General features: G+C 40.3%; 1 protein-coding gene across 7 annotated transcripts in view; it reads left to right on the top strand.

Annotated features, from left to right (window-relative positions):
- The window catches only part of DCC (DCC netrin 1 receptor), a 583,792-nt gene that overhangs the window by 416,357 nt on the left and 145,744 nt on the right, over positions 1–21,691 (top strand). For all 7 annotated transcript variants that reach the window (XM_072134166.1, XM_072134174.1, XM_072134157.1 and 4 more), the window contains exons 10-11: positions 15,090–15,238; positions 19,135–19,273. In XM_072134166.1, coding sequence (XP_071990267.1) covers positions 15,090–15,238; positions 19,135–19,273 — 288 coding nt within the window. The remainder of the gene's footprint in view (positions 1–15,089; positions 15,239–19,134; positions 19,274–21,691) is intronic.

Genomic DNA, 21,691 nt, shown 5'->3' with positions numbered 1-21,691 from the left:
TTTTGGGACTGCCACATACAGGCACTCAATCTATTCCATTTTACTGCAGGGCCACCTACCTGCTCCTCTGGTTTGAACAATTTTTGGGACTGCCACATACAGGCACTCAATCTATTCCATTTTACTGGAGGGCCACCTACCTGCTCCTCTGGTTTGAAACATTTTTGGGACTGCCACATACAGGCACTCAATCTATCCCATTTTACTGGAGGGCCACCTACCTGCTCCTCTGGTTTGAAACATTTTTGGGACTGCCACATACAGGCACTCAATCTATTCCATTTTACTGCAGGGCCACCTACCTGCTCCTCTGGTTTGAACAATTTTTGGGACTGCCACATACAGGCACTCAATCTATTCCATTTTACTGCAGGGCCACCTACCTGCTCCTCTGGTTTGAACAATTTTTGGGACTGCCACATACAGGCACTCAATCTATTCCATTTTACTGGAGGGCCACCTACCTGCTCCTCTGGTTTGAAACATTTTTGGGACTGCCACATACAGGCACTCAATCTATCCCATTTTACTGGAGGGCCACCTACCTGCTCCTCTGGTTTGAAACATTTTTGGGACTGCCACATACAGGCACTCAATCTATTCCATTTTACTGCAGGGCCACCTACCTGCTCCTCTGGTTTGAACAATTTTTGGGACTGCCACATACAGGCACTCAATCTATTCCATTTTACTGCAGGGCCACCTACCTGCTCCTCTGGTTTGAACAATTTTTGGGACTGCCACATACAGGCACTCAATCTATTCCATTTTACTGGAGGGCCACCTACCTGCTCCTCTGGTTTGAAACATTTTTGGGACTGCCACATACAGGCACTCAATCTATCCCATTTTACTGGAGGGCCACCTACCTGCTCCTCTGGTTTGAAAAATGTTTGGGACTGCCACATACAGGCACTATCCAAATTAAATTGTCTCCATAGCAGCCTCCACACGTTGTCTCCATTGCTACCTCCAAAAGTCGTCCATATAGCTGCCTCCATACATCGTCCCTTTATCAAACGAGGTGTGTCAGGCAGAAATTTGGGTTGTTTTCATGGATTCCACATCAAAGTTGTTAACCTTGTCACCACCCTGCTGTGTTATCCACAAAATATACTGGCAAACTTTTACCATTTAGGGATATTATTTCAGCGCTTCTTGCGCATCTGTTTACATTCCCCTCACCCGGCATATCCTAAACTTATAAGAACGCTACTACACTTGATCTTATACAAAAGGTTCTTAGAAGTGCTGTTTGGGGAGTAGCCTAGAGACAGGGGCTTGGATTGGCGAAAGCTCGCCTGGCAGCGGAGCGCCAGCTCCATGCGCATCATGCGCTTCTTGCGCATCTGTTTACATTCCCCTCACCCGCCATATCCCAAACTTATGAGAACGCTACTACACTTAACTTGGTGCAGGCTGGGACCGAGTCTGACCCTGGGGCTGGTCATATACTGCCGACGCAGAGAATTGCGGGGCCTACCTCGGTCCAGGTCTCAAAGGCCTACTATACCTCCTCCCACCCCTCCTCCACCTCCTCCTCCTCCGAATTACCATCCGTGGGCATGGCGCCATCAGTCGGTAGCTCTAGGCACAGCAGCAGTGCCGTCGCTAAGCGACAGCAGGCGGTGCTGAAACTGCTGAGCCTAGGCGATAAAAGGCACACCGCCCAAGAGCTATTACAGGGCATTCCACATCAAAGTTGTTAACTTTGTCGCCACCCTGCTGTGTAATCCCCAAAATATACTTGCAAACTTTTACCATTTAGGGATATTATTTCAGCGCTTCTTGCGCATCTGTTTACATTCCCCTCACCCGCCATATCCTAAACTTATAAGAACGCTACTACACTTGATCTTATACAAAAGGTTCTTAGAAGTGCTGTTTGGGGAGTAGCCTATAGACAGGGGCTTGGATTGGCGAAAGCTCGCCTGGCTGCAGAGCGCCAGCTCCATGCCAAGATCCAACTAACATAGTTTTAACTGCAGCACCTTTAATCTACTACTAGTTCACTGCCTCCATACATCGTCCCCTTATCAAACGAGCTGTGTCAGGCAGAATTTTGGGTTGTTTTCATGGCTTCCATGTTAACTTTGTCGCCACCCTGCTGTGTAATCCACAAAATATACTGGCAAACTTTTATCATGTACCGATATTATTTCAGCGCTTCTTGCTCACCTCCTTTGGTTCCTCTCTGCCACCCATTGGTTTGAAGCCTGAGTCCATTTAGGGTATGTCGCCATGCCACTCTCTAGCCTGCCGCTGCTGCCGCTGCCTCTGCATGCCGTCCCCTATAGTGTCAGGGTCAATTATTGGATGTTTTAGATGCTATCTAGCCTCATTCGGTCACTCTGTCATGGCCATGCTGTTGCCCATAATTTTGGCATAATGGTGCGATTAAGCAGCCTCAGAGGCATCCATGCATGCTGCCCCTGCTGTTTCCTGTCCATTTCCATGGTGTTTCCATCCTTTTCTGAGGTTCCCAGGTGTTTGGCCAAGCTTCCCTGTGCAGAGCCTTGGTCCCCTTGAAAAATGCTCGAGTCTCCCATTGACTTCAATGGGGTTCGTTATTCGAGACGAGCACTCGAGCATCGGGAAAAGTTCGTCTCGAATAACGAGTACCCGAGCATTTTAGTGTTCGCTCATCTCTAGATATGACAATCTATAATTTAGCATGATGTCAAATAAAAGGATAACATAGAATATAATACAATGCAAAGAAATATAAAGCCAATAGACTAACAACTGATACAAAAATATGTTAGAATGTGATGTAATGTCATCTAAAATGAGTCAAAAGAACCAATTATGTAGCAACATTTGATTTGATTAAAATACACTGTATGTTTTTTTTCCAGTACAGTCAGTCCCCTACTTAAGAACACCCAACTTACAGACGACCCCCAGTTACAAACGGACCTCTGGATGTTGGTAATTTATTGTACTTTAGTCCTAGGCTACAATAATCAGCTGTAACAGTTATCACAGGCGTCTGTAATGATACTGCAATGATGTTACTCCTGGTTCTTATGACAACCCAACATTTTTAAAATCCAATTTGTCTGTGGTTACAATTATAAAATATACAGTTCCGACTTACATACAAATTCAACTTAAGAACAAACCTACAGACCCCATCTTGTACAAAACCTGGGGACTGCCTGTATATTCATACTGGAAAAAAATATATTGTGTACAGGCGGTTCCCTACTTAAGGACACCCGACTTACAGACAACCCATAGTTACAGACAGACCCCTCTGACCTCTGGTGAAGCTTTCTGAATGCTTTACTATAGTCCCAGATTGCAATAATCAGCTGTAAGGTGTCTGTAATGAAGCTTTATTGATAATCCTTGGTCCCATTAAAGCAAAAAATGTTTAAACTCCAATTGTCACTGGGGTCAAATTTTTTTTCTTTGGATCTACAATTATAAAATATACAGTTTCGACTTGCATACAAATTCAACTTAAGAACAAACCTCCGGACCCTATCTTGTACGTAACCCGGGGACTGCCTGTAAAATGTTATATATATAATAATAATGCGCACACAGCGGCTGATGTCATCAGTGGGTGGGACCAGCCGGTGATGTCACCCGCTGCCTTTGGATCAGGCTCAACTTCAGAGGGTGGGGCGTGCATATATAATTAGTATTATAATGATAAGTTCTTTATCAGAGAGATGCTCGAGACCCAGACGTAAAGAAAAACTGTTCTCCATAGTGGAAACCCCAATGACCAGTTTGGGCAGTCTACTGTCAGAGGGTAGGTGTCCTTTAAAGGGGAAGTATTTTTCAAACTGCGAGAAAGATAAGAGATAGATTTTTGGTTTCTTGTCCCTTTTAGAAATCAAGGATCATTTAACTTCACGCCAAAAAGATCCATCATCCCGAGGCTCGTGGTCACCTTCTCCTGGCACACTTCACTGCTCGTGTCTCGTGGAGGGAGCCCCGCTGACTCCCTGACAGAGATGGATAGATTTTTTTTTCCCAGTAAGAATATACAGAAACGGGATAAATTTATAGATCACCGAAAAGAGCAACTAAGACTGGATCTCGGTGACAGCTCATATGTAGCAGAGCTGAACTTAGTTCTCTATATGAAATGTTACATTGGGACAATCTGGTGCAATTGACTGTGAAGCTATCGCTTTTCCGTTTTGGGGGTTGTGTAAATTGTGTTCGCATTTAAAGCAGAGGAGGCTTCCTGCGGAAATCAATAGGAGAGACTTGTAAAGAGCGCGCCGAAAAGGTTACCGGCTCAGAGGAGGAACATAACAAAGTACACAGGCCAACCGGCACCTGATCTATTAGATGTTACTAGGTGGAGGTCAAAACAGGTTTGACTGAACTGATATTAAATATTGGAGAATTTGTTGGTAACATGATGTGAAGAATATCCTGAAAAAGGAAGAGGAGAATTAAAGGGGTTGTCCACTTCCAGCAAATAATTTAAATGGTTTGTGTATTGAAAAGTGAAAAATGTCCACTATACTTTCTGTATCAATTTGTTACGGATAGCAATCTGTCCATGGTCAGGTGATGTCACACAGGTGCACGGCTCGTTATATCCCTGGTCATGTGATGTCACACAGGTGCACGGCTCGTTATATCCCTGGTCATGTGAGGTCACATAGGTCCAAGGCTCGTTATATCCCTGGTCATGTGATGTCACACAGGTGCACGGCTCGTTATATCCCTGGTCATGTGATGTCACACAGGTGCACGGCTCGTTATATCCCTGGTCATGTGAGGTCACATAGGTCCAAGGCTCGTTATATCCCTGGTCATGTGATGTCACACAGGTGCACGGCTTGTTATATCCCTGGTCATGTGATGTCACACAGGTGCACGGCTTGTTATATCTCTGGTCATGTGATGTCGCATAGGTGCACGGCTCATTATATCCCTGGTCATGTGATGTCCCACAGGTGCATGGCTCGTTATATATCCCTGGTCATGTGATGTCACGCAGGTGCACGGCTCGTTATATATCCCTGGTCATGTGATGTCACACAAGTGCACGGCTCGTTATAAGTACAGACAGTAATCAAAGCCGTATCATACTAATGACTAAAAATACAATGCTCAAAAATGTGTGTGCACTGGGATTGTGTCGCACGCATGCAATCGGATTTTGGCGCAGCTGCTCTCATGTGACAGAGATCGGTTAGGCGGGCCGTCAGAAGATCCGACTGATTCGGACTGAGTGCGGGATTTAACTTTCAAATTGTGGTGCAAGAACAAGCACTTACATGCACCAGGAAGAAGAAGGTGAACTCTGTCGGACCTGAGCGGGGAAGCGACACATGCAGGATATCGGGCGCACGATCTTAGTGAATTGTGGCACAGGGCATTATCATTGGACAGTGCACTATGAACTTCAGCGGATGGGTAAGTAAATGTGCCCCAATGTCCGTAAAACAAGACAAAACAAGGCTCAGTATTGTGGCCTCCACGTGCCTGTATGACCTCCCTACAACACACCGGCATGCTCCTGATGAGGTTGCAGATGGTCTTCTGACTAAAGCATCTGTCAACTCCTGGACTGTCTCCTTTGTACAAGAATATAACTACTATAATACTGCCCCCTATGTACAAGAATATAACTACTATAATACTGCCCCCTATGTACAAGAATATAACTACTATAATACTGCCCCCTATGTACAAGAATATAACTACTATAATACTGCCCACTATGTACAAGAATATAACTACTATAATACTGTCCCCTATGTACAAGAATATAACTACTATAATACTGCTCCCTATGTGCAAGAATATAACTACTATAATACTGCTCCCTATGTACAGGAATATAACTACTATAATACTGCCCCCTATGTACAAGAATATAACTACTATAATACTGCCCCCTATGTATAAGAATATAACTACTATAATACTGCCCCCTATGTACAGGAATATAACTACTATAATACTGCCCCCTATGTACAGGAATATAACTACTATAATACTGCCTCCTATGTACAGCAATATAACTACTATAATACCGCCTCCTATGTACAAGAATATAACTACTATAATACTGCCCCCTATGTACAAGAATATAACTACTATAATACTGCCCCTATGTACAAGAATATAACTACTATAATACTGCCCCCTATGTACAAGAATATAACTACTATAATACTGCCCCTATGTACAAGAATATAACTACTATAATACTGCCCCCTATGTACAAGAATATAACTACTATAATACTGCCCCCCCCTATGTACAAGAATATAACTACTATAATACTGCCCCCTATGTACAAGAATATAACTACTATAATACTGCCTCCTATGTACAAGAATATAACTACTATAATACTGCCCCCTATGTATAAGAATATAACTACTATAATACTGCCCCCTATGTATAAGAATATAACTACTATAATACTGCCCCCCCCTATGTACAAGAATATAACTACTATAATACTGCCTCCTATGTATAAGAATATAACTACTATAATACTGCCCCCTATGTACAAGAATATAACTACTATAATACTGCCCCTATGTACAAGAATATAACTACTATAGTACTGCCCCCTATGTACAGGAATATAACTACTATAATACTGCCCCCTATGTACAGGAATATAACTACTATAATACTGCCCCCTATGTACAAGAATATAACTACTATAATACTGCCCCTATGTACAAGAATATAACTACTATAATACTGCCCCCTATGTACAGGAATATAACTACTATAATACTGCCCCCTATGTACAGTAATATAACTACTATAATACTGCCCCCTATGTACAAGAATACAACTACTATAATACTGCCCCCTATGTACAAGAATATAACTACTATAATTCTGCCCCCTATGTACAGGAATATAACTACTATAATACTGCCCCCTATGTACAAGAATATAACTACTATAATACTGCCCCCTATGTACAAGAATATAACTACTATAATACTGCCCTCTATGTACAAGAATATAACTACTATAATACTGCCCCCTATGTACAAGAATATAACTACTATAATACTGCCCCCTATGTACAAGAATATAACTACTATAATACTGCCCACTATGTACAAGAATATAACTACTATAATACTTCCCCCTTATGTACAGGAATATAACTACTATAATACTGCCCCTATGTACAAGAATATAACTACTATAATACTGCCCACTATGTACAAGAATATAACTACTATAATACTTCCCCCTTATGTACAGGAATATAACTACTATAATACTGCCCCCTATGTACAGGAATATAACTACTATAATACTGCCCCCTATGTACAAGAATATAACTACTATAATACTGCCCCCTATGTATAAGAATATAACTACTATAATACTGCCCCCTATGTATAAGAATATAACTACTATAATACTGCCCCCCCCTATGTACAAGAATATAACTACTATAATACTGCCTCCTATGTATAAGAATATAACTACTATAATACTGCCCCCTATGTACAAGAATATAACTACTATAATACTGCCCCTATGTACAAGAATATAACTACTATAGTACTGCCCCCTATGTACAGGAATATAACTACTATAATACTGCCCCCTATGTACAGGAATATAACTACTATAATACTGCCCCCTATGTACAAGAATATAACTACTATAATACTGCCCCTATGTACAAGAATATAACTACTATAATACTGCCCCCTATGTACAGGAATATAACTACTATAATACTGCCCCCTATGTACAGGAATATAACTACTATAATACTGTCCCCTATGTACAAGAATACAACTACTATAATACTGCCCCCTATGTACAAGAATATAACTACTATAATTCTGCCCCCTATGTACAGGAATATAACTACTATAATACTGCCCCCTATGTACAAGAATATAACTACTATAATACTGCCCCCTATGTACAAGAATATAACTACTATAATACTGCCCTCTATGTACAAGAATATAACTACTATAATACTGCCCCCTATGTACAAGAATATAACTACTATAATACTGCCCCCTATGTACAAGAATATAACTACTATAATACTGCCCACTATGTACAAGAATATAACTACTATAATACTTCCCCCTTATGTACAGGAATATAACTACTATAATACTGCCCCTATGTACAAGAATATAACTACTATAATACTGCCCACTATGTACAAGAATATAACTACTATAATACTTCCCCCTTATGTACAGGAATATAACTACTATAATACTGCCCCCTATGTACAGGAATATAACTACTATAATACTGCCCCCTATGTACAAGAATATAACTACTATAATACTGCCCCTATGTACAAGAATATAACTACTATAATACTGCCTCCTATGTACAAGAATATACCTACTATAATACTGCCCCTATGTACAGGAATATAACTACTATAATACTGCCCCCTATGTACAAGAATATAACTATTATAATACGGCCTCCTATGTACAAGAATATAACTACTATAATACTGCCCCCTATGTACAGGAATATAACTACTATAATACTGCCCCTATGTACAAGGAATATAACTACTATAATACTGCCCCCTATGTACAAGAATATAACTACTATAATACTGCCCCCTATGTACAAGAATATAACTACTATAATACTGCCCCCTATGTACAAGAATATAACTACTATAATACTGCCCCCTATGTACAAGAATATAACTACTATAATACTGCCCCCTATGTACAAGAATATAACTACTATAATACTGCCTCCTATGTACAAGAATATAACTACTATAATACTGCCCCCTATGTACAAGAATATAACTACTATAATACTGCCTCCTATGTACAAGAATATAACTACTATAATACTGCCTCCTATGTACAAGAATATACCTACTATAATACTGCCCCTATGTACAAGAATATAACTACTATAATACTGCCTCCTATGTACAAGAATATAACTACTATAATACTGCCCCCTATGTACAAGAATATAACTACTATAATACTGCCCCTATGTACAGGAATATAACTACTATAATACTGCCCCTATGTACAGGAATATAACTACTATAATACTGCCCCTATGTACAGGAATATAACTACTATAATACTGCCCATGTTCTCTGTAACTATTATATTTTCGCTCCTTTGGAAAGGCAGAGCTATAAATTACGGTTAGGGAGGGGTAGGGACAGTGTGTGGGTTTGGGAAATGAATGACTTCTGTAAAGTCTGCATTCATTTCAATCAGTAAATTAATTTGCAGAAATGTAGGATTCTCTTCTAATCATGAATCTTTCATACAGGTCATCACTTGATCAGATTCCTTCTCCATTTTTTCCGAATTATTACTAGACAAGTGAAATCCTTCATGTTTGGGGCTGAATCTCTTGCACGGGATCAGATTATATCCCGGATAATTTCTATACATTAATAATGAAAGGTTCCATGTAGTCAGTGATGACCGAGGACAAGAAGACAGGCCGAGCTGTAGATACAACGTACAGATTTTATAGCTTAAATCATTTTAAAATCATTTTTGCTTTTTAGAAATTAAAAAAAAAAAATACAATTTTTATAGTACTTAAAATTAGCCAAGGACTTAGCAGAACTATTAGAAGAAATTAGAAGAAAGTAAAAAAAAAAAAAATTCTATAAAATGAAGATTATAGTAAAAAATATACTTACAAAGGATTTAAAAAGTTGAAAAGTAATTTAAAAAATCATAAAATAACACAATTAAAAACTAAATTTACATATCTATACAATGAACAGTAGGTGTGTAATGACCCCTAGAGAATGAAACACAGACGGAGCCAGTATCCATTTAAGACCCTTTTCTTCAATAATTTAAAGAATTTCAGAAGAACTAAATGTCCGTTTATAAGATATAATTAAAAAAAAAAAAAAAACTATTAGAAAAAACATTAACTAATAATGTAAATAGATATATTGGGGTTCATTTACTTACCCGTGCGCGGAGTTCACAGAAAGCGCATTGTGTATAATGCCCTGTGCCGCGATTCACTAAGATGGTGCGCCCGATATCCTGCATGTGTCGCTTCCCCGCTCAGGTTCGCAGGAGTTTACCTTCTTCTTCCTGGTGCATGTAAGTGCATTGTCTTGCGACACAATGGGGCACATTTACTTACCCGGTCCAATCGCGATCCAGCGCCGCATTCTCCGATGCTGATTCGGGTCTGCCGGCATTCACTAAGATCGTGCGCCCGATATCCTGCATGTGTCGCTTCCCCGCTCAGGTCGGACAGAGTTCACCTTCTTCTTCCTGGTGCATGTAATTGCTTGATCTTGCAACACAAATCGCTTTTTAAATTCCGCGTTTTTTCCGAATCCGGTTTCTGTCGCATGAAAGCCGCTGCTGAAATCCGATCGCATACGCCAAAATCCCAGCGGAATTCGTCGCAAAACGGAAAAATTCGGGAAACCCGACGGAAATGTGCGATTCAGACCCTTAGTAAATGAGCCCCAATATGAAAGTTAAATCCCGCACTCAGTCTGAATTAGTCGGATCGTACGACGGCCCGCCCTCCGATCTGTGTCCTATGAAAGCAGCGCAGCTGCTTTGATAAAATCCGATAGCGTGCGACACAATCCCAGTGCAAACCCCTGTTAAATACTTGCTCGAGCCACGGAAATCCTGAAAACATCAGAAAGTCTGGCGATCCATAGATGTTAATAGAACCTGGAGCCCCTCAGGCTCATTTGCATACGTTTTAAAGCCTTTTTTTTAATGTAAAAACAAGGGCATAAGAAGCCAAAAGAACAGCGGATCCTGCCAGAGGGGGCGCACACCAGTATGTCAGTGTCCTGGGTTTACAGTCCTTCATCCTGGTGGTAGATTCCTTTAAGTTAGGTTCCTTTAAGGGGACGACAATGGAAATGGAGCCGTGGACACAACAAAGACTTTATACCCATTTTTTTTAAAGTATGAAATATATACTGTATATATTTTTATTATTCCCGTGTGTTGTACTTATACGGTTGTCCAGGTTGAGGTCACGTTGTAAATCTCCGGCTTTTTCCACATTGTTGCTTGATTTTCCACCATTAGTGGAGGAGGTTCTCCTGGAATTGTTGGGTTCTCACATGATAAATGTGGTTTCCTTTCCCAATACTCATACACATGTTAATAGCTACATAAATCACACACTGTAGACCCTCAGTCTTCTCCGGCCTTGATAAATAGACCCCACGGTGTGATGACACTGGTGTAGAGCGGCTACATGGGCAAAAATAATCAATCATTTGTATTACAATGGGGCTGATTTACATATCTCCGCGTTCTGCTACTTTAATTGCTTTTGTATGTGTTTCAATTAAACAGTAAAAAATATATTAAAATAATATCTAAAAAATAATAACATTTATACTGAGTTGACTTTGTACAGCATCGAGACAGAGGTATGGGAAGACACATCAGCTTCTCTCCCTGGAGGACCTGCGTCGGGAAGTAAGGGTTACGGAGACTGCCAAGTAAGGCCGTGGATAGCCATGGATGCCCCACTAGGGGGATTCTGGGAAAATATGCAAAGTTTTCCAGGATGGGATAAGGAAAACCTTGCCTCTTTGAGCTACCTTGTAAGGCAGCATCCTTGGCATCAAGCATGACCTTCAGGAAGCCTAATGTCTTGATGAGGGATTAAAACCAGACCAGTAGATCTATTCCAGAAGGAACAAACTCCCAGCTGTAGACAGCACTGTTTCGACCTGATTGGGTCTCCGCAGCACAGTGTAGGGAACTGGTTTGACTTGGTGAGAGGGTTGTTATTCAGGTCGGGAAGTAAGAGCTCTCCTTACGGACACTGCTAAGTAAGGCCACAATGTAGGCGTGTAGAGTTTTATAGCCATTGATGCTCCACTAGGGGGATTCTGGGAAAATATGCAAAGTTTTCCATGATGGATCTGCCACATTGATGCTTAACAAGGATATGCCATATAGATTCAATTGGAAACTATGCAATACCAGAGTTCTCCTGTGGTGGCGCTGCATCCTGAGAGCTAACACCCCCAGATCAGTAAGGACCCTAATAACAAATAGAACTTTTCCACAGAGTATGTAAAAGAGTCAAATATGTGCCCACTCTTAAAGGGGTTGTCCCATCATAGTTATCCACTATCAGCAGGGGCCCTGTATCCATTTTTATCAGGGATAAAGGTACTTGGTTACAGTGCTAGAGGTCCGAAAACGCCCATTACAAAAACAAGGGGTCCCTGTCAACTTTTTCTGCCATTGTCAAATACATTTATTGGAGCAGTAGGACACATGCCCAATGTCTTATGATTGGTGTGAAGTCGTGGGGTAGGACCCCCTACTAGTGAGAACCTTAGGCCCTATCATTTAGGATTAGCATATGAAATAACAGTTAAGCAGTTTTTTAAAGGAAATCTACCATTTGTTTTTATGCATTGTGAACCAAACATTCCTTGAGAATGCTGTAGCTACACTGATGCAGAAACATATCTTTAATTCCTGATCCGAGTGGTTTTGCTCAATTATAAAATTCAGGACCTTGGGAAAGCTGGGTCTGTAAATAAATATATTACACAGAGCTTCCTAAACTGTCCAGACAGAACTAATCAACCTGAGTTGGATGACTCATACACAGCAGCTGAGGGATGGTACAGCGATTGATTACTCCTGCTTGTCAAGGACCACACAGTGAAAACAGCGTTCTATGGAGAAGTGCATAATTAGGGTAAGAGGAGCAGCACCGAGCCAGGCAAAGGAGCGACAGAGCCTCAATATCATAATTGTTATTTACCACTCAGTTCAGGGATCAAGCAAGATATGTTTCTGCATCAGTGTAGCTACAACGCTGTCAAGGTATGTTTGGTTCACAATGCATAAAAACAAATGGTAGATTTCCTTTAATCTCATTTTAATAAAAATAATAATGGTAATAACAGTAATACTGTTAATAATAATGGTAATAATAATAATAATAATGGTAATAATAATAATAGTAATACTGGTAATAATAATGGCAATAATAATAATGATAATAATGGTAATAATAATAGTAATACTGGTAATAATAATAATAATGGCAATAATAATAATAGTAATACTGGTAATAATAATGGCAATAATAATAATGATAATAATGGTAATAATAATAATGATAATAATGGTAATAATAACAATAATAATAATAATAATAATAGTAATACTGGTAATAATAATGGCAATAATAATAATGGTAATAATAATAATAATGGTAATAATAATAATAATAATGATAATAATAATGGTAATAATAATAATAATGATAATAATGGTAATAATAATAATAATAATAATAGTAATACTGGTAATTATAATGGTAATAATAATGATAATAATGGTAATAATAATAATAATAATTATAATAATAATAATGGTAGTAATAATAATAATAATAATGATAATAATGGTAATAATAATAATAATAATAGCAATACTGGTAATAATAATGGTAATAATAATAATACTGCTATAAAATTACAATTTTCTTTGTTTTACCTGTTGATCAAGTCACTTAAATCAGGAGACAACTCGATATATTGGAAATAATGTATATGTAATGTACACATTTAGCCATTGAGTAGAGTCTTCCCCTACAGCAGCTCTCGGCTTCCCCATCAATAAGCTGTGACTCCAGTTACTGGCAGGTTATAGCGGGTGTATCATCGCACTCGGGGCTCTGTATATTACACTTAGATTGGCTGTAATTCTATTCCTGGCCACACGTGGACTCGGCTATTGGAAACATAAGACAAAGATAAAGCAATTACCTGCAGATCTGAGGCCTGAGGAGAGAATATTATATATGGTGCGGCTGTAATGGTGAGAGGTTAATCCCATTTATAACGTTCCTCTGGTATAAGGGGAGAATATTCCGCGCTCACACCTGTAACTCACTAAGAAAAATGAATTTCAGGAAGATGATGAATTCCGTATCACTCCCAGGTTCCGGCCCTCGCCTTCGATGTTGCGTTGTTTTTCTTTAAGTGTCAAAAATTCAATTAACTGTAAAAATGTTTCTGATGCTTTTATCTGCGAGGTAGTTCATCAAATCTCCGGACATGGAGACGGTGGACATCAGATTATTCCACTGTATATTGAAATAAACTGCTAAGACATCACTAGTTGCTAGTTCCAACTGTTCAATTTGCCTACAGTGCCCCCACAGGGCAAGAAAAGTATTACACGGTTTAAAAAAAAATAGATAAATGAAATGGGGTGTTTGTAAAATATCTTTCTTATTTCCAAGCGATCTGTGAAAATTCCATCTTTATGCAAATGAGGTTATTGTGCCCTGGGGCGGGGCTTGTATACATCCATTTGCTGCTTTCAACACAATGGGGGTCATTTACTAAGGGCCCGAATAGCGTTTTTACAGCGGGTTATCCAAATTTTTTTCCGTTTGGCGACGATTTTCCCTGAATTGCCCCGGATTTTTGGCGCACGCGATAGGATTTTGGCGCATCGGCGCTGGCATGCACGTGACAGAAATCGGGGGCGCGGGCAAACGAAAACCCGACAGATTCGAAAAACCGCTGCATTTGAAAAAAAAAGTGTCGCTGGACACGAGCTTACCTTCACCAAGTATAGGATCGTGAACACCGGCAGGCCTCGGCGGACTTCAGCGTAGCAGCGACATCTGTTGGACGTTGGAGGAACTGCCTTAGTGAATCGCCGGAAGACCCGAATCCACCGCAGAGAACACGCCACTGGATCGCGAATGGTCCGGGTAAGTAAATCTGCCCCAATATTCTTTGTCTGTCAATCACTGTGTTTCCGGGGCGGTGCTGGGAAGTGGTGGGCAGGATAGAAAGAAGAAAACTGATGTGCACTAAAACGCTCATTTGCATAAAGATATAAATGACATTTTTCGTAAAAATTATAGAATTTTGGGGAAAAAGGCAGAAAGTGTATAAAGTGCCCCATGCAATGCTGTTTTTACTTGTAGGGTAATTTGGGAGACTCCATTTAACATGCAAGAATTGGGCTAATTATTGAGATAATTTTTCTATATCTGATTTCTTTCCTGATTGATGTATTGTATCTCTAATGTGGTAAAGTAAAAAATTTTTTTTAAAAAATTGGATATTTTCTTTTCAGTTCAAGTTCCGGGGCCAGTAGAAAATCTTCAAGTGATCTCGACTTCACCTACCTCGATCCTAATCACCTGGGAACCCCCCGCCTATGCAAATGGTCCAGTCCAAGGCTACAGACTTCTGTGCACCGAGACTATTTCTGGGAGAGAACAGGTCAGTGATAGGGAAATAAAAATGTCTTAAAAAACTTTTTGAGATTTTTTTTTTATAATGTCCTTAGAATATAGGGTGGGACTTTTGTCAGTTTTTAGCATTCTTACTGTTCACGTTGTCTTTTTCTAAGTAATAGGGGGTCCTGGGTCTAACTCAATTGTACATCCTTTCAAAGCATTTTTAGAAAGGTCTGAAAACCATTTAAAGGAAATTTACATTCAGGATTGGGAATTGTAAACTATGTACACTGCTGGTGTGCACTCCCTCTTACAGGATCCGCTCTTCTCTTAGCTTCTTAGGCTTTTTATCTGCCAAAAAAAAAAAGATTTAAAATTTATGCAAATGATCCTGACGGGCTTCGGGCTCCATAACTGTCACCCAGAGGCTCATTTGCATAATTTGAAAGCCCTTTTTCTTAAAAAAATGAGTGCATAAGAAGATAAAAGAAAAGCGGATCCTACAAGAGGAGCACCCACCAGCAGGTAAGTGTACTTGGTTTACAATCCTTCATCCTGGTGGTAGATTTCCTTAAAAAAATGTACAATATATATTCATCCTCTTTATCATTTACATGTAAAAATCGGATCCACCGATGTGATAAGAATCTATTTGACACATTTCATTCATCTCTTCCTAATTTCCCCCCAAATGTTGAGTAGGAGCCTGTGCCGGCCGCCATGACAGATCTCCCATAAAGCCGTTCAGTGATACGTAGTGTATGTATAACAAGCTATGAGGATATTAGAGGCGGCAGCCATCATGCTCAGAGCCATTACTGCCGGATTGTAGCTTCTTACATCATTAGTCGGGCTGAATCTGAAGTAATTAAGAGAAGATCTGGAGGTCACTCCGCTGGAAGGACATAAAAAAGTCATCAGAGGGAAATGAACTTACATGATGTTCCTTTTGCTTATAAAACATGTGTGAACATTATCAGTGAAATGAGCTAGAACGGGAGATAATGACACGTCCCCTGATGATACATAAAGAGATGGAGATTACTTTTACTGACAATTCTGTAGAAAGTGGCAAATTGAACCTTAGCTCTTCTCCTCCTGCTCTATAACATGCTGCTGTCAGATCAGATACTAACTACAATCTGCTCAGCTCCTCCTGCTATATAACATGCTGCCTGCAGAGAGGACACCATGCACAACTTACTCAACTCCTACTGCTCTATAACATGCTGCATGGAGATAAGACACTATATACAATCTACTCAGCTTATCCTGCTCCATAACATGCTGATGCCAGATCAGATACTCTCCACAACCTGCTCAGCTTATCCTGCTGTATAACATGCTTTATGCAGATGGGCACTATGCAAAACCTGCTCAGCTCCTCCTGCTCTATAACATGCTGCCTGGAGAAAGAACACTATGTACAAACTGCGCAGCTCCTCCTGCTCTATAACATGCAGCCTGCAGATAGGACACTATGTACAATCTTCTCAGTTCCACTTGCTCTATAACATGCTGTATATCCTGCTGTATAACATGCTTTATGCAGATGGGCACTATGCAAAACCTGCTCAGCTCTTCCTGCTCTATAACATGCTGCCTGCAGATAGAACATTATATATAATCTGTGCAGCTCCTCCTGCTCTATAACATGCTGCCTGCACATAGGACACTATGTACAATCTGCTCCTCCTCCTGCTCTATAACATGCTGCCTGCTGATAGGGCACTGCACGCACTCTGCTCAGCTCCTCCTGTTCTATAATACACTAGTTTAATACTGCATTTTCAATGTGACAGCCTCCCTTTAAGCTCAATGATCCGTTTCCTCTGATGAAAAAGGACATTTAGTGGAATAATTTTAATTAAACCGAAAGACAGAGGCCATTAAATAAGAAGAGACTCACTAAAACCCGTCCTGATTTTATAGCCGCGTGCACTTCCCCCCTCGCTGAGGTCGCAGACCTGATCTTTGGATGCCATTTCCAGTTTTATTGGCCCCATTAAAGGTGCGGTGACACAGGCTTCACGTCTATTAAGAAATCCGGGACAAAAGTGATTTTTACATTTCCAAAAAAACATTTTCACTCCGGTTGAAAACTCTCCCTTTGATATCTGGCGGAGTCGTCCGCACTTTCTTATCTTTCATCTGCGGAGTCATAAATCAGAGTCGTTTAATATCAAATCGGGAGTCGGGAGAGCGATGAGAATGGACGCGGCTCAAATATCGGCTTCTGGGTTTTGGATGAAAATTTCACCAGTGGAAGAAAAAATTTACAGACGGTCCCCTACTTAAGGACACCTGACTTACAGACGACCCCTAGTTACAGACGGACCCCTCTGCCCACTGTGACCTCTGGTGACCTCTCTGGATGTTACTATAGTCCCAGGCTGCAATGATCAGCTGTAAGGTGTCTGTAATGAAGCTTTGTTGATAATCCTTGGTCCAATTACAGTAAAAAAAAAATTAAATTTTTTTTTTGTCTGAATCTACCATTGTAAAGTAAACAACTTCGACTTGCATACAAATTCGACTTAAGAACAAACCTATGAAACCGATCTTGTATGTAACCCCGGGACTGCTTGTACTGTGGAGTTTAACGGAATTTTATAAAACCGATGGTCTGGTGTATAACGAGATACTGAGCGGGTGTAGAGACGACTCGAGAGAGCGCTCGGCCTTCCCCGGGAACTCCCCAAATCATTCCTACTATTAAATCTGACAGCCCGAGCCTCCAAGTGTCTAGTTGTCATCCATCCATCACTGTATCCAGACCCATGTAAAACATTAACAGTTACAATGTTGCCAAAGAATGGCGGAGATCTCCTTAATAGGAATTGGATTGTTTAACCTTCCTTTACAGGGTCAAAGCTCTAAATGTTTGCTTGATAGGAAGCACGGGCATCGCAACGGGATTGAATGCCTCATTAGAGTGTCACGCTATAAGATCAGGCGCAAAGAAGTCCTAGAATGGAGTTATTGTAGGCTGCAGTACCACGTCTGACCATTTGGTGTGCTGTTTAGAGAAAGATTGCCAATAAAACCTGGACTATCATTCAAGGCTACTTCATGGTACTCTTATACCTGAATGGGGTAAAGATGTCAAGTAAAACACAGAAATCATACAGTGAAGATTTTACTTAGACAAAATTCATACATGTGGAAAATTTACTTAGCCAAATAAGTAAAAAACATCACTAAAGAAATCTTCTACACTGTAGGATTTCTGTGTTTTATTTGATATCTTACACCATTCTGGTATAAGAGTAACATGAATCAGAATAGGGCAATAGTCTCGGTTTCTTATGGGTATACTTTCTCCAAACAGCACACCAAATGGTTCGGCATGGTACTGCAGCTTACTAGAAACATTGCAGACACCCAAGTTTCCTGATGCCGGTTGAGCTCCGGTAATGAGATGAATTGGCATCGGCTCCATGACCTACAGGTATAGCATGAAGCGATAAATAACATTGCTCAAAGACGTACCCTATATCATGGAGCATAAAGTTGTGTCATATTTTTAAAAAACCTCCTAGGAGTAATTAAAAAAATATGATGTGTACTTAACCTGTCCTGGTATTACATTGTTACACTGTCTCCCTCTCCTCTGCCTGGTGTAATCTCACACTGTGCTGAGGGGGAAGTGCTCTTGAACAGTGTAAGAACCCGTCAAGCTTCCGTACAGAGGGGCTCTGGTAACACCCCCAGAGCCCTTCAGGTTTATTAGCATAATTTTCTCAATTGATTTGAAATAGAAAGCGGTCATGGATAACAAACATAAGAAGATTTCCACAGTTACAATGTCTGGATTTTTAAGGTTGATTTCCTTTAACATTGGAGAGTGACTCCTCCAGTCATGACTATATTGTCACACTATATACAAGAAACATAAATATCATTCCCGTTACTGAACCTCTTCTCTTCGTTTTACAGAATATTGAAGTTGATGGTCTGTCGTACCGATTAGAAGGTCTCCGGAAGTTCACGGAGTACAGCTTAAGAGTCTTGGCCTACAACCGCTATGGACCAGGCGTCTCTACCGAGGAGCACACAGTCATGACTCTCTCCGATGGTAAGACTGACTCACTAGTAGCTCCCATTACTTTTTATGTGTCACTGCTCAGACTTACATATTTTGGCCCATTTGGCCCCCCATGGGGCTCACAATCTAATCAACCTACCAGTATGTTTTGGAGTGTGGGAGGAAACTGGAGGACCCGGAGGAAACCCACACAAACACGGAGAGAACATACAAACTATTTGCAGTTGTTGACCCTGGGACTTGAACCCAGGTCCCCAGCGCTGCAAGGCTGTAATGCTAACCACTGAGCCACCATGCTGCCCAGTTGCCTGTTTTTATAATCCAGTGTTCTGATTGGCTGAAAATTCATTTATGCAAACTTCCACTTGCAGACACCAGGTGTCGATCATTTTTAATAAAAAATTTGGGGCTCATTTGCTTTGTGACTCACAATATGTGCAGCCATTTAGAAATATTTTCCCTGCACCTGTAACTCTGTATAAGAGGTACATATTTAGAGTCTTAAAAAGTTCAGTGCTTCGGGGTCATTCAGCTTTTCCGGATAACAGATAGGACCCAGGTTGTGCTTTAAGTAGAGATTTCATTATATCTGCAGGAGAGTCTAGCAACGTTTAGTTTGCCTACAGCACTCCCGCAGGTAAAATGTAGTATTACACCTTAAATTACACAGACTCTCCCTTATCCAGAGAAAAAAATTTCTTGTTTTTTGGTGTTTTTATACTCATATTACTCATCCTCTTTACTAAATAAAAAAATAAACAAACTAAAATTAAAAGAAGAAGAGATGTTGGGATGACTTCTCATATGATAGGTATTTTTAGTAAACTTTCATTAGCACTTTGCATGGAGCGTGTGAGATGTCAGTGTGATGTGTCTTCTCGGCTGTCAGGTAGGTGTCAGTCACAGCTGCAGACGACGCAACGGGATGGGTACACATCAGCTGTCACCCCCGAGACACTGAATAGCAGTATATGGGCTCATAATCCCTGCAATGTGCTCTGGTATAACTGCCACCGGGGCAAAAAACAGCAAGGTAGGGGGGGGGGTAAATATAGCACATGCCACCATGATGGGTAGGAACATACATCAGCACATAGGTTCTTGTTCTTTATGGGTAAAGTCCAACGCTTTTAATTAAAGGGATCATTTATATTAATGGTGCGCTATCAGGATCAGATTTAAAGTGGTGAGACACTCGAGACCCAACCGATTAGCTGATTTTGCACGTTTAAGCATGTGATGCTTCTACCATAAATCTACCATATTGATGCGGCACATCTACAGGCTGAAACAGGATCCGTTCTTCTTTTTGCTATTAATAGCTTCATTTTTTAAAGAAAAAAAATTCTTTTAAATTTACGCAAATGAGCTCCTATGGGGCTCCCATCTATGTTAGAAGAGCCCCATCTGGCTCCGCCTTCAACTAATTATTCACGCGTCCATTCAAAAGGAGAAGACGGTCTAAAAGGCTGAATGGAGGTGTGAATAATTAGCAGAGGGCGGAGCCAGAAGGGGCTCCTCTGACATAGATGGGAGCCCCTTGGGAGCTCATTTGCATAATTTAAAAAGGTATTTTTATGAAAAAGCAAGTTATTGGAAGCAAAAATAACAACAGACGCTGCTTCAGGAGGTATACCCCATCATGTTAGTGTGCTTTGCTTAGGAGCATAGCATCCAGGCGGTCGATTTCCTTTAAATTGAAGATGAGTTGCAGTAACACAGCTTGTCCAGTGCATAAAGAAAGGTGTTTTCCGGTCTCTCTTCCGTTCAGTTTTAATATAATGTAATCAATACAAACTTTGAAACCCTCTAAATATAATAACCCCATTAATAGGATTTTACAATCCCTTTGAAGGGGTTGGCCTGTAAAAGAGGAACACTGGTGGAGGTGTCATATTAAAGATAAGAATCTCATCTTTCAGTTTTGTGAATTACAGAGAGATACAGGCAGCTAAAAGCATAGTCGGAAATGCAAGCAGTTGATAAAGCTCCACTTCCCGCCTATTTATTAGCTGTCTGTGTGTCAAGTTCTGTAGCGCACAGAACCATAAGCTCTATTGCATTTGAAAGATGAGATTCTTATCTTTAACATGACACCAGCAGCATGTTTCTCGGTACTTAAGAACCAAGGATAGGGGCTTCTGAAGTGACACTAGTCCTGCAACCACTAAACTTGACTCATCTCTGAAAATGAGTCATATTTGCTGAAATTTTTTATAGGTAAACAAATGAGATTTCACATAAAATTTTAGAAAGGACATTTCATCCCTTACCTGAGGAGACTAGTAGTTTAGTGGGGTCAACTACCTTTAACCTTCCTCTTGTCCTGACCTATCCTGAAATGTGTGACAATTTTTCCTCTGGGTCCTCCGGTTTCCCCCCACACTCCAAAACATACTGGTAGGTTGATTAGATTGTGTGCTCCATTAGGGACAGGGACTGATGTGA

This window comes from Engystomops pustulosus, chromosome 1 (genome assembly GCF_040894005.1).
Source record: "Engystomops pustulosus chromosome 1, aEngPut4.maternal, whole genome shotgun sequence".
In the NCBI taxonomy this organism is placed as follows: Eukaryota; Metazoa; Chordata; class Amphibia; order Anura; family Leptodactylidae; genus Engystomops; species Engystomops pustulosus.
The sequence above is the reverse complement of the archived record's forward strand: the minus strand, read 5'-3'. Positions and strand labels throughout refer to the sequence as shown.